Source organism: Pectinophora gossypiella, chromosome Z (assembly GCF_024362695.1).
Source record: "Pectinophora gossypiella chromosome Z, ilPecGoss1.1, whole genome shotgun sequence".
NCBI lineage: Eukaryota > Metazoa > Arthropoda > Insecta > Lepidoptera > Gelechiidae > Pectinophora > Pectinophora gossypiella.
The window spans coordinates 23,975,839-23,989,289 of NC_065433.1; the positions used below are offsets into that span (position 1 = coordinate 23,975,839).

Here is a 13,451-nt window from a genome sequence, read left to right on the forward strand (position 1 = left end):
TAGACGGTTGGTTTAGATTTGTGCTTAAAATTGACGTGTGTTCCATAAATTTTATGCTTGTCGATTACCCGTCCCTTTCCTTTTCGGCGGATAAGAAAAGGACAGATATAACTTAAAATAAAATTAGATGGTATTTACAGGAATTAGCACCATTAGGTTGAGTCTGTCACCACCTTTATTTTTATATACGTCATGCACAGTCATCCATTGTGAAATCGATTTTAATAATCGATTCGAATAAACCATAGACTCAAATACGATTATGGCATAGAAAACAAACTTACTTTTCATAGCACCAACATAATGGCGGAAAATTGCTGGTTCACGATTGGCTGTTCGGGCTGTTCTCTTATATTTTTAGGTTGGTATTCAAATTGCGATTGTTTGTGAGAGTGTGGTGGACGAACTGTCTGGCAAACGAAAATGTCCTAGGAAGGAACGAAATTGATAAGTTTGTTTTGTGTCATAAATATGTTTTTGATTTTCTAAAATTTCAAGTAGACATGAGATAAATAACGTTTAGGAGAGAATAAAAATTACAAAGTGTGGCGAAAATAAGTCGCCACGATACAGTTCAGGCGGATTATGTGAAAATGCGAAGTGCCACTTTCAGAGTAAGATTGCACTGGTCACACGCGATTTTGCAGGTCTTCGATTAGAGCCGTAAAATTTTCGTTGAGGAACGTTACATGTACGCAGCGGGAATGACAATAATGGCAGTTTGTGTTGGCGAAATTTGCGAGAATACGAAGCTAGCTCGGGAAATGGCTTTAATGGGGAACTACGAGTCAGCCCTCGTGTACTATGAAGGCACGGTGCAGATGATCCAGAGGCTGCTGATGACCATCGCCGACCCCACACGCAAGTCCAAGTGGCAACTGGTGAGTACTCCATAGTAAATATGTGTTTTCATGGAGATTTTTCTCGTTTCGTAGCATATACGAAGCTGCTCGCCTTGAGTGCAGTGACATTTCCTTTTATGATAAGAAGTGTTAATTAGCTTCGCCTTTGGGAGTCAGAAGGCCACCCACTGAGAGCCGAAACGGCGAGCCATGCGGGCCTGCATACAATTTTTATGGTATTGTGGATAACAGGTGTTTTTGGTAATGTTTGTGTATTCAGTTGTATAACATAATGAAATGAATTACAATAATTCAAAATATTAATCGTAACAATTGGAAACCAGGCTCCTAATGAAAATAAGACTATGTGATATTCAAAAGAAAAATCACATGTTAGTTATATTGTACTAGATATAACTTTTTGTAACAAAGCATTGCAGGCATTGTCTCATTATTGTTTGTCTTCTCAAGCACCTTGCTTAGTTTAGTCATTCTTATATTATATCCACAACATAGGTAAATAACTTATATCTTCCCATAGTAAAAAGGTAGTATAAATCTATTTATAAAGACAGTAATTTAGATTATCCTTCCTATTTATAATATTTCTCATTCATTCTGTGTGCCTGTTAGTGCATTGTTTTATATATAGATATACTTTCCCAGCAGTGGGACTTATGCTGCTGCTATTATGCTATAAATATCTATATATAAAGTAAGCCTCCCCGCACTTTAGAAATACTATTATTAGATGTCTTTAACAAAACTTGCGTGACAGCAGTGTGCAATCTTTTAAAAAAAATGATTTAGTTTCAATAATTCTACTCGCTAAGATGTATCCATCCACACCTACAGAACTGTTCGTGTAGTAGGTATATATTAAATAATCCAAGGGTAAAATGATATTGAATATTAATACCAATTGCAATTAAATTGAGGAAATTAAATCTCATTTACCAACACAAGAACTCATTTTAAATATGTATTACTATAGTAATAAAAAATATTATGTAGGATAGACAAGCATTTATAACGGTTTGCAGATAATTTTCTTTCTTGTAACTGTTAAAAACCTTCTATTTATTGTGGAAGGTTAATGTTGCCCACTAAAAGGTGGACCGAAGATTTGGTGAAGGTCACGGGAAGCCGCTGGATGCGGGCAGTGCAGGACCGATTGTTGTGGAGATCCTTGGGGGAGGCCTATGCCCAGCAGTGGGCGTCGTACGGCTTATAATGATCATGAATGTTGTTTATGTATTTACTGCCCAGTCTGTCCAGGGACTGATGGCAGATTATTAGAAAAACAGAAATGAAAGGAAAGTGCAATATCATGAGTCACATTGCAAATAATGAGTCAGTTGTCAACGGGTTCAGATATAAGATGTATTTACCAACAATCTTATGTTTCACAATGGTGCATATGTTTTTAAAAATGAACAAACATCCTCACATGAGCTGTTCATGTAAAATATTAAATTTTATGGCCGCCTTTGTATCTCGTCTTTGTTTTAGTAAACTTCTAGTTATAATGACTCAGCGCTATAATTCACGCGATTTTATTGGGTATTTAAGTTGCTTAATCATAACATTTATATATCTGTCTTGTCAAAACTGTTAAATTTTTGGTGACATTACTTTAAACACTGTCTTTTTCATTTTCAGTATGTTGTGCACCCTTTCACAATTTCTTTTCTTTTTTAATTAAAAATTTCGCAACAGTCATGGAACCTGTAGTTCTTCTCGCCCAATTGTGTTAGGTATATTAGACACATAAATGGAAATTAAAGTCTTTTATTATATGACATAATTATGAATGTATGCCAATTACAAATCACTGCATGGTCTCTCTATTGACACTGCACATACTATAAAGGCTTCGGCACACAGAAAGTTAATACAGGACAGAAGCAGCATGAGCTAGTGTCAAATTATAATATTAGGTTTTCGGATGAATTTATTAAATATGGCCTTTTAAGACCCTCAGGTCTGTTAACAGTCTTAGAGACTGATGGGAGATTACTAGAAAATAAGATATGAAAGTATGAATCAGATTCCAAATAATTAGTCAGTTGTCAACGGGTTCAGTTATCATATTTAATTCCCCAATATTCTCCCATAATGTTCGGGTTTATGTATTTGTCATTGAAATCACAGAAACATTTTTTTACACACTTATTCTTTGTTCATCATAAAGCACTGATAGAATGTTTTTATTATTATGTGTGCTTCGCCGCGCCTGCGCTACTACTGCTCTTGGTGTGCATAAGCCTTAAAAGTAATTTAGCTTATTCACCCAATCATGTTGATGTATTGAAATGTTGCCATTGCAAGCTGAAGAGGAGCTCATTGAATCAACATCAATCTGCATAAGGTCAACGGTTCATGATTCATGACACAGCCCACGCAACGTAACTTGCAAAAAAGTATTTACACTTTTATATTGACTAATGAGAATTAAAACCTGTTGATCTGGTTGTAGGAGATTTTAGACGTTCCATCTGCTAGTTCAGCTAAATTTCGTGTCGTTATACAGTTTATTTACACTGAAATCAAAAGAAAATCGAAAATGTACCTATATAAAAATTTAACTTAGTATGGCAATTCTCCGCTCCCCACCAGCGTCTGAGTTGGATTTACCTCACCCCCCTTCGGACATAGTTCAGTCTTCAATCGTATGGCAACAGACGTCACACACACCGTTGCGCTTGTACGATAACGTCAATGTGTGGCGTCTGTTTAAAATGAGGTTAGTATGAAGTGTCTGGGGTGTGAATGTTAACATTTAAGAATCTAATGTTAAGATTTGGCTCTGATTCCTGTAGACACTTCTTATTTTAGTTTAAGTTATACTTATCTGTCTTTTTCTTATCCGCAGAAAAGGAAAGGGATGATGATAGACTGTTAAGGAATACCCCCACGTGTGTTACCCGTCCCTTTCCTTTTCGGCGGATAAGAAAATGACAGGTATAACTTAAAATCAACTTCGATGGTTTGTACTCGAATCATCACCATTACTCTCATACTTACATAATTCTGTATTGCACATACAGGAAATACAAAAGACAAAGAATATATATATAATAGGCGGTCTTATTCCTAAGTAGCAGCAGTGGCTCTTCCAGGCAACCATCCATTACCATCATGTTGGAGATAGCAGGCATAATCTCTTTGTCGAATTTTACTATAAGCTCAGGATGATAAACAACTCAGCATCAACGAAGCTCAGTACTGATATAAATGAAGACGGGAACAGCGCTTGTGACTGTTATTGTAGGTTATATTAGTGTTCACTATAGATACCTATTATTGGTTATTATATACCTTGCATGTTAGTGAAACCGTAATGAAAATTTTGCGGGATGATTTTTGACATGATGTAAACAATACCTGTCAAATCTACAGGTTAGGTAAGCTAAAATGGGATAATGCTAGGGACGATGATGATGATGATTCACATGATTCTGAGTTGTCAAGTGGAATGTTCCGTCGCAAAAGTATGTAACTGAAAATAAATGAAATGAAATATATTTATTGTGGATCATAGGTAGAGAGGTTCATGTCAATTATAAGTTGTTTCATCCAGCTATATCCCGCCATATAGGCATACAATGTTAGGTCTTCTAAATCTAAAGTCATGCTCATAAACACATTATACAAAATAACTTTTCCACTTGATATTAACTCGGAATCATGGTCTGCATCATCCCCCTCAGTATTTGGTACAGTGCCACTAACACCCTGAATATACCTACCTACCTAGGTATTGTATAGATAACTTTTTGTGTAACCAGTGAAACCTACAAAGTGTTTTTACACTCGATTGCTTTAATGTAGCACAATGCTTTAATCCGAACACTTGTGTAATAAAATAACCTTCGAAAGTAGCAACAACCAAACTAGTTTCAGTTAAAAGCATTGTGTATTATAGATTTCTGATTAGCGACTCACTTTATCTCAATAAATACATTTTTCACAGAAAAAAAAACACAGAACGCAATAAGACGTACGGTCTACTTTATTTAGTTCATTATCTCCGCACGTTTATTGTTATTTTTAGGGTTTCGAACCTCAAAACGGAACCTTTATAGGATCACTTTGTTTTATGCATTTCAAAAAATTATCTAAATACAGAGTTACCAATAATATACTCTCTCTCTCTCTCTATTTAAGAGCTGCGCTCTTCTCGGTGGAGTAACCGCCATTCCTCTCTTCTTCCCGCCAAAACCTTCACCTCCCGATACGACACGACCTGCACCTTCTCTTTTATTTGTTTCATAAATGTTATCCTAGGTCTACCCCTTCCTCTCTTCCCTTCAATTTTTCCTTCTATAATGTTTGTTATAAATGAATCGTGTCGTATCAGGTGGCCAATCATATTTCCTCTCCGGTTCTCTATAGTCTTCTACAAGGAATATAAATTATACTGTCATCATCAGCCGTACGACGCCCACTGCTGGGCATAGGCCTCCCCCAAGGATCTCCACGACGATCGGTCCTGCGCTGCCCGCATTCAGCGGCTTCCCGCGACCTTCACCAGATCGTCGGTCCACCTTGTAGCGGGCCTACCCACATAAATTATACTAGAATTGGTTTTTTAAAGATATTAACAATACCTATACTTATTTGTACTGTCGACAGCACTGCTAGCTAATTCATACTACCCCGATACCGACCCCGCCGGCGTGGTTGACGATTTCCCTCAATCAGCGCTTATCGCTTTCGACCCGCTAGGGTCGATTAATTCTTTCAAATATTTTTCTTCTCAGACGACGCCCTGAGCCGAGGTTCGCGCCCAACTGGGCACCCTCAGGCCTCTTGTCTTAAACTTTGTACCGGGTGAAAGCCTTCAGCGCTCCCCTTTTCTCCGGCCAAGTAGCTAATGCCATCTGCCATATGTCACTTAAAAAAAACATATTCATACTGCCGTCCGTTTAACTTCTGTTTTAAAAAAACATTTAATGGAAAACATCATGGCAAACGAAGCAGGTAAAAGTATCTTGCCCTTGGAAGTAGAATGTCTACTTACGAGTTCATTTTAGTCTGACCTCCAACATGGACCACTGTTTGCTCTTTTCTTGACCCGCGCTAAGTCAGGTCGCCCAGTGGATTCATCGTAAAAAAACTATAAACTATAACAATTAAAAGTGCCCTTTTCCATCTGGCTGCTTTTATTTTTCGTAACTCATCCTTCAAATGGGATAGACTCCGCATTACTCCACATTTTTATGAAAATTTAGGAACACTCAACAGTGCTGTCGCCTACATACCAGCTTATTAATGCAGTCTAACTTAACACCAAAGTCATAAAACGAATAAATAACTGGTTTATAGCACACAAGCTAGGTAAACGACTTGTCGTAATTGTAAATAAACTTAACAAGCACCAGTTCACTCGGTAAACCTTCAAAAAACATCAGAAACTCCGTTGATAAAAACAATTAATAATATTCTTCGTACGTAAAGTAATCTTTGTTTAAAAACAACAAAAATTCAAGCACTTAAGGAGATAAAAACAATTTTCAAGGTTCCTTATGATTTTTTACTGAATATGTCAAAATTAATGTAGCCTAAAGAAACTGGTGTTTCATCCTAGCCAAATAATATAATTAATAATAGAATTAAAATAATAAACTACACGCGAAAACGCATATAACATAACTTATGCTCTCAGTATATTCCTAATAACCCTGCCATATTATTCCTTATTCTATGGCCCTACCGAAAATGGGTATTTTACTCGGTCATAAATTATGAAACGTTAATCTAGAAATAAATTTCAGTGTAAGATGATCAATAAGCAATCTCTTTTTACTTTTTGACTGAGTTTCGAATTTTAATTACGATAACAATGAGTACGATGGGTAACCGCTTTTATTGATTACGTCACTCGATCGAACAGTATTTCCATACTTTGATAGAAAATTCTCGTTGTGACGTATCTCATTTGAGTAATGCCCGCTGTGCGTTATTTCATTATTCCCGATTGTGAATACTGAACATATTGATGACTATCATAATAATGATAATGCATACAGGGATAATCGCCGGTTCGCCGGGCCTATACGTGTTTGCTTAGGTCCCACGCACGCCTTCCAAAAGTCCGGGACTCTAGTCCCGAGATAAGGAAACGACATACAAATAATAATATAATAATTACTCAATTCTTTGTCCTAACACGTAACTCTTTATAGAAGTTTACAGTCTGTGGGTTAAACATAAAAATAAACAGCGGAAACAACTTTATTGACATACAATACAGTTCAATCAAAATTACAAGTACAGTTACTTCTGGGAATGACAAAAAGTGTGCGTTACCACGCCGTCGCCGCAACGACTGGCGACAGTTCGATGTTTCAGTTTTGAACCTTATGCTTTGGGGGATAGCGGTGCGGTTCTATTTATTTTTATCGATTTACCGCTGATTACGTACAGCTCCGTGGAACCGTTATAAAAACGCGAATAATCCGTGACCAATCAATAGAAGGGTATAATTAAAACGTCACACTTTTACTAGCAAGCTCAGCTCGCATACAACCATGCATTTGCATATTATCACGCTAGCCGCGTCGCGCGTCGTACGTGAACTGAACATGTTTTCCACCCGGCCAATCGACTGTTGCGGTCATAGCAATTAACTTAATTGTCTTTTATTAATTGTATACACAAAAACACATCCTTTCGTTGTAAAGAGTAACAAATGGCTTCCTTTCAAACATTTTTAAGTTAATTTTTCGTTTCCTTTCTTAAGTTTCTTAAAAATTTGTATCCGCTTGCGGGTTACAAATGGGTATTATCGTTTTACGAAGGTAAAGGTTTCGTGTTGAATAGACAAAAGCGATTCTTTAATTAGTTTGGAGAACTCTTTGTGAAGTATGATGTTTTCGGCCTATATAATTAGTGCGGGCCGAAACAAACTGTAAAGTTTAGGTCACCTAGACTGCCTGGATGCACGCCAAACGTTTGTTCTATTGTCGCTAACTTTCGTCGCGCTCTTTTTACACACTTATTGTCATGCATAATACCGATCGGCTGAAGTGTGGACGTTGCCGCAGAGTTCAACGAACCCTGACTGAATACATATTATCTTGTGACGCAGGAAGCTTTCTTTTGCTAGGTAAGTTTGCCCCGAGACTGTTTTGTCTGTGTACTATTACCATAGTTACTAGATACACGTGTGGTTATAGAACGCTCCTAACCCGTTTGTTGATAAGAACGATGACGACGTACATTATCCTTGCCTTTATGCTCGGATGCGTCGGAAACAAAATTGACGTAAACATTCAAATATGGAACACTGTACATTGACGCCCACATACGTCCTTCTGTTTTTAATTGCTGTTGACATACTTATACGACCGTAACTGCCTACAGGTCGTTACAATGTAATATCGAAATGCGTGAAGTGATTTTTAATTCACATCCTGACGCTGGAGGAGTGTTCTGCACTTACGAGTAGGTATAATTTGTTTAAGGAGAAGTCTGTCTCACATGTCTTATCTATGGACTGGGTGGTTACAACGAGAGGACATTCAGTAAACATGTAGCAACTTCATGTTGGTCAGTCAGACGTAAAGGGTTTAAGCAGTTTAATTTACCATACACAATAGAATGGATTTGACTTTATAATGTGCGTGCATTGACCCTAAAATAGGTCAACGAAATGAAATATCGCTTTCGTGGAAGAAACGTCAAGTTTCGTCTATATTCGTGATTCAAATCCTTATGGTTTTCATGTCGAGCGTTGACTAATTGTATGTACTGTGTCGAATTTTAGCGTCGTCTCTCACGAAAATTGGCGGACGTTCCGTTAGTCTTACACGCATTCCATTGTTTAGTTATGTCAAATGTTGTAGGTGGACACTGGACAGGCCAGCCTTCGTTTTTTACTACAAGCATCCGTTTAGGAAATACGAAGGTTTATTTTGTAAATTGGGTAGAAATCGGTCACGTAGTCGCGTGCCGCGCCACCGCGGGGAAACTGGGGCACAGTGGAACAGTTCGTGTTTGTTGCAATGTGCGGCATTGTATACAGTTTTCGGTGATTACTGACGGATTTATGTGGATTACTATTAGGCTTAGTCCAAAATATTGCTGTATTTTTCCTTTTAAAAGGACTTTTTTGCTGCATTAGAAAATACTGGTATATTTGCCTATCAACTTGGCCATATCGTCTTTGAAACGGTCTAATGGCTAGTTAATGATATTGACGATGGGCTAGTAACCACTCGTCATAGATAGGTGAATTTCACGTCATTCGTGTCGTAGCAAAAATATCTAATATTTTTTCAAATATTCGTTTGGAACATTCCTAACTTGGTAAAATACATTAGGTCCAACCGCACATTTGCAAAACTCAAAAGATTCTACCTATAGAATATTTTTGCGGTGACGCGTATTACATTTGACTTCCGGTGCTCTGAAAGTACAATCAAAGAGCAAAAGTTCATTCACTGAGCCCAGCGAATTATTGGTAAACAGTGGTGAAATTATGAACCATTAGTTGTCATAATTATAAAATTTATGTTTTTGTAGGTGTTTTCGGTCTATTACAGAAGCGACGTGTAACCAGTAGGCTCTGCACGGTGTTCCGAGCCGCGCGCGGTGCGAATTATATCGAGGCCTTTGACCAATAGCCGTTTGACGTCGATCTACGTAGATAGCATTCGTATCGTTTATTGGTCGAAGCGCACAATATACCTAATTCACGGTTGTCTTGTAGATCATGTAGAAACTATTTTCATTATTCAAAAAAGGGCAGTTCGCGCTATTTATAATCTGCGTTGTCGGGACTCTTTAAGGGAGCTGTTTAAAGAAATAAATATACTGACGGTCGCAAGTCAATATATTTATGAAAACATTATGTATATGCGTAAAAATGTATCTCTCCTTCCGAGAAACTGTGAAAGGCATACTTACAATACAAGGAATAAAAATAAAATTGTTGTTCAAAATTCTAGATTAAGTAAATTAAATTCATCTTTTTTGGGGTTATGTATACGTTTTTACAATAAAATACCAGATAATATCTTAAATTTGTCAGAGAACAAATTTAAAGCTCACGTGAAGCTTACTTTATGTAAAAAAGCCTATTATAAGATTAATGATTACCTAAATGATAAAAATGTCTGGTATTGAATGTGTTCCTCTAGTTATTAAATAACTTGTAATGTACCCTCATTGATTTAAAAGATGTGTTGCTGTTGCAGTTTCTTGTCATTTCTTCTCCTCAGCCATAACACCTTGCGAAATGACGTAAATTCAAAAATGTTACATTGACCTTCAACAAGTTTATCCATGATAATTACGTTGAATAAATGATTCTGATTCTGATCCGACCGGAGGTCTAAGTGCAACCAGTTAATATATTACTTTGCAAGAAACTGATTGGACTTTTGCATGGGCTACCATATCCGACTTCGGTCTTCAACATTAATTCTCTTCTGATGATTTGTGTTGGTATTCCGGACATGAGGTGTACGTCTGTACGTGTGTCTGTCTGCCTACAAGTCCTCTCTTACTCAACGAACCCAAGATTTCGTGTGGGAAGAACTTTACATTTTTTATTGTCTGCTTTGGAGAATTGTGACTTAATCATTATGGGAGATCTAATTTCACTTTCGCCTCCGCACGGAACAGATGACGATTCGATTTCGCGATTGTAGTATTTTTGCGAACGTTTTAATTGTATTTCCTGCCCATTCCCCGCGCCGCTGTGATGCGTAACGTAACCTGATATCCGTCATCAATTTTGCTCTTAAATATTAACAGAAAATCACCCTGTTACAATGAAGTATTTAAGTTTAAAACTGAATATTAAATATTTTCCGAGATGTTCTAAGCTTGTTTTGAGAGTAGGTGTGTTTAGTTCACAAGGTGGTCAATAGTGTTTTACTTTTGATCACTAATTAATTCTTTGGTCATCAATAGTAAGAATACATCCCAACCTCACTATTTAAAACGTACTATATTTTCATTATCGATTCCGTCCGAATTAACCAGACACAATTCTAAGACTCCATTATGCACTAATGCAACCCTTGTTGCGAAATATCAACTTAATCCAGGATATACATAAATGTTCGTTTTTCCGAATTTCGTGAGATATATAATTTTAATCAGCGTTTCTCTCATAGCGTGACGAATATAACGAACGCTATTGGTCGAGAGTCGAGAGAGCTAATCAAAATGCATTATTATCACGTGATTTTGTTTGTAGGTCCAACGACAGATGGCGCGCGAGTATCGACAGGTGAAGGCGACTATGGCAACACTGCAGATGTTCCAGCACGAAGGAGAGAAAACCATCACACCGTTGTCTGCCAGTGAGTACCCTTTTATTCTACATAGTACGTCCTCTTGTCGATACTTCTATATTGAGATTTGGCAGCAGACAGTACGGTCACTAACAATGGACAAACGGATTGTGTTCTTTCTAACAAGATAGATATACAGGATGTTAGTGAATGGTTGAACTCACGATCTGGAGATCCCGGGTTCGAATCCCGATGGGGACATATCACAAAATTCATTTTGTGATCCCTAGTTTGATTAGGACATTACAGACTGATCATCTCATTGTCCGAAAGTAAGATGATCCGTGATTCGGAAGGCACGTTAAACCGTTGGTCCTGGATACTACTTACTGATGTAAGTAAGTAGTCGTTACATGAGCCATTTCACGGGCCTTTGGCGGCTCAATAATAATCCTGACACCAAGTTTATGATGTTGGTGATCCACCTCACAACCCCCACGATAGAAGAAGAGTGACACTGTAACGAAAAAGAAATTAAAATTCCCACTTGTTTTTCTTGTCGAAAATGTTTAATTAAGATTTTAAGTTTTTGTTGTGCCGCAATGTAAATCGCGCAACGCGAACAGTCGGTACACCACGTACGTAACTACGTAGTTTGTGCAACGTTGATAATTTTTAATAATTTGTCATTTTTTATTATTTTTTTATGACATAGGGTGGGCGGAGTTCCACAATATCGCCATCATCATCATCTCTCTAGCATTACCCCGTTTTTCACAGGGACCGCTTACCTAACCTAAAGATTTGACAGGTTGAAAGACTTTACAGAAGCGACTGCCTGTCTGACCTCTCAACCCGTGAAGGGAAAACCATCCCAATACAGGTTAGGTCATATACCTCCGAAAATGCATATTTCGGGAATGTGGGTTACCACGATATTGTACATTTAAAATACTTGCGCGACACATCGTGCCCGATCAATCGCGTAAAGTAATATGGCCTTTAGAAATGTGCATGCACATAAGATACAAGGTCACGCTTGCGCGTTGGCTGGGCACCCGTCACCACTATAACTTTGTATCAAGAGTGGCTGATCATTTGAGATTTTACCCACCCCATTATGCAAATTCAAATATATCTTTATTAGGTAGGTAGTTACACTGTGAATCGTCAATTTTTACATAACGAACGTCTCATCCGCCTAAAACTACTGCAGCTTCTCACAACCTGTATAGCCGGGGAAAAGAAGCTGCAAGAAAAACCTCGGCACAGGGCCCTACACGTTCTTTTAAAAAAATGCATTACTGATGGGGCGTAAACATGTAACATTTCTCCAGGTATTGTTACCACAAATGGTGGTGTACAATAGGCTGTATAGTCACAGGTCGTATCCAATCGTATCCATTATCGACCATGGCTGAAGGTCGCAGATAATTAACATAGTGTTGTGACGCACGCACCCATATGACAGACATAATTAGTGATGTCGAAGCCAAGCCAAAATCGATAGAATTTGAACCATAATTCAGTTTGATGATGAGAGTGCTGTTTCCATAGTAATATTATTTATTCTAAAGAAGAAGAAGAAAGGAATGAAAGAAGGTTTACGGAAGCAGTATAGGGCTAGCAGAGGAAGACCTAGAAGGACGTACATTGACCAAACTGGAGATATCCTTAGAAAAGGATCAGTACGATCTACTCTGAACCGGCATGAGTGTATGAAACGATTGATGAATATGAAGGAAGCAAAAGAAGTGTGTCACAATCGAAGCAAATGTACATAGTCTCTGCTACCCCGGTGAGTTTATGTATGTATGTATTATAAATAAATAAATAATTTATTCTATGATTTCGATTAGCGAAAACCGTCTGAGCATGGAAAATTAAGTATGAAAACATTTATTACCCTAAATTTTAATCTCGTAAATTGTACAGTTAAACAGAATAGGCTAATTTCCAACCAGTCAAATCAGTTACTTTTTACTAAACGTCAAAACACGAAATTACTAAGGAATTTGTATGAAAAAGCACGCTGTGACGTCATAGAAAAACGTGATTAAATGTCGGACTTGGTACGTTTTTCATGATTAAACTTCTTAAATAAGTTAAATAGAATAAAGGAAATGATTTAGTGATCAGAATTCCATAATTTATCTTGAACCTAGTACTCGACCGAATTATATACTTAAATAGAATTTTAAATGTGTTTAAGAGTTTAGTAAAAATAGCCCTTAGTATAATTATGAAGTAATAGAGAAAATTGGAAATGTTGCAATGGTGCCGATTCGGCGAAGCACCAACTTAATTTTAGTTTGTAAGTAAAATTAGGTTAAGTTTGTTCGCCAGATTAGAACAC

The 13,451-nt window shown here is 37.4% G+C and overlaps 1 protein-coding gene across 2 annotated transcripts in view; it reads left to right on the forward strand.

The window, feature by feature from the left end:
• The first annotated feature begins 381 nt into the window (after positions 1-381).
• The window catches only part of LOC126380321 (katanin p60 ATPase-containing subunit A-like 1), a 30,513-nt gene continuing 17,443 nt past the window's right edge, over positions 382-13,451 (forward strand). The window contains exons 1-2 of one of the 2 annotated variants that reach the window (XM_050029654.1): positions 382-881; positions 11,059-11,164. In XM_050029654.1, the coding sequence (XP_049885611.1) occupies positions 690-881; positions 11,059-11,164 (298 nt within the window). In that variant the 5' untranslated portion in view covers positions 382-689. Of the gene's footprint in view, positions 882-7,753; positions 7,957-11,058; positions 11,165-13,451 lie in introns of those variants that run through there. The other variant, XM_050029655.1, reaches the window with a different exon arrangement.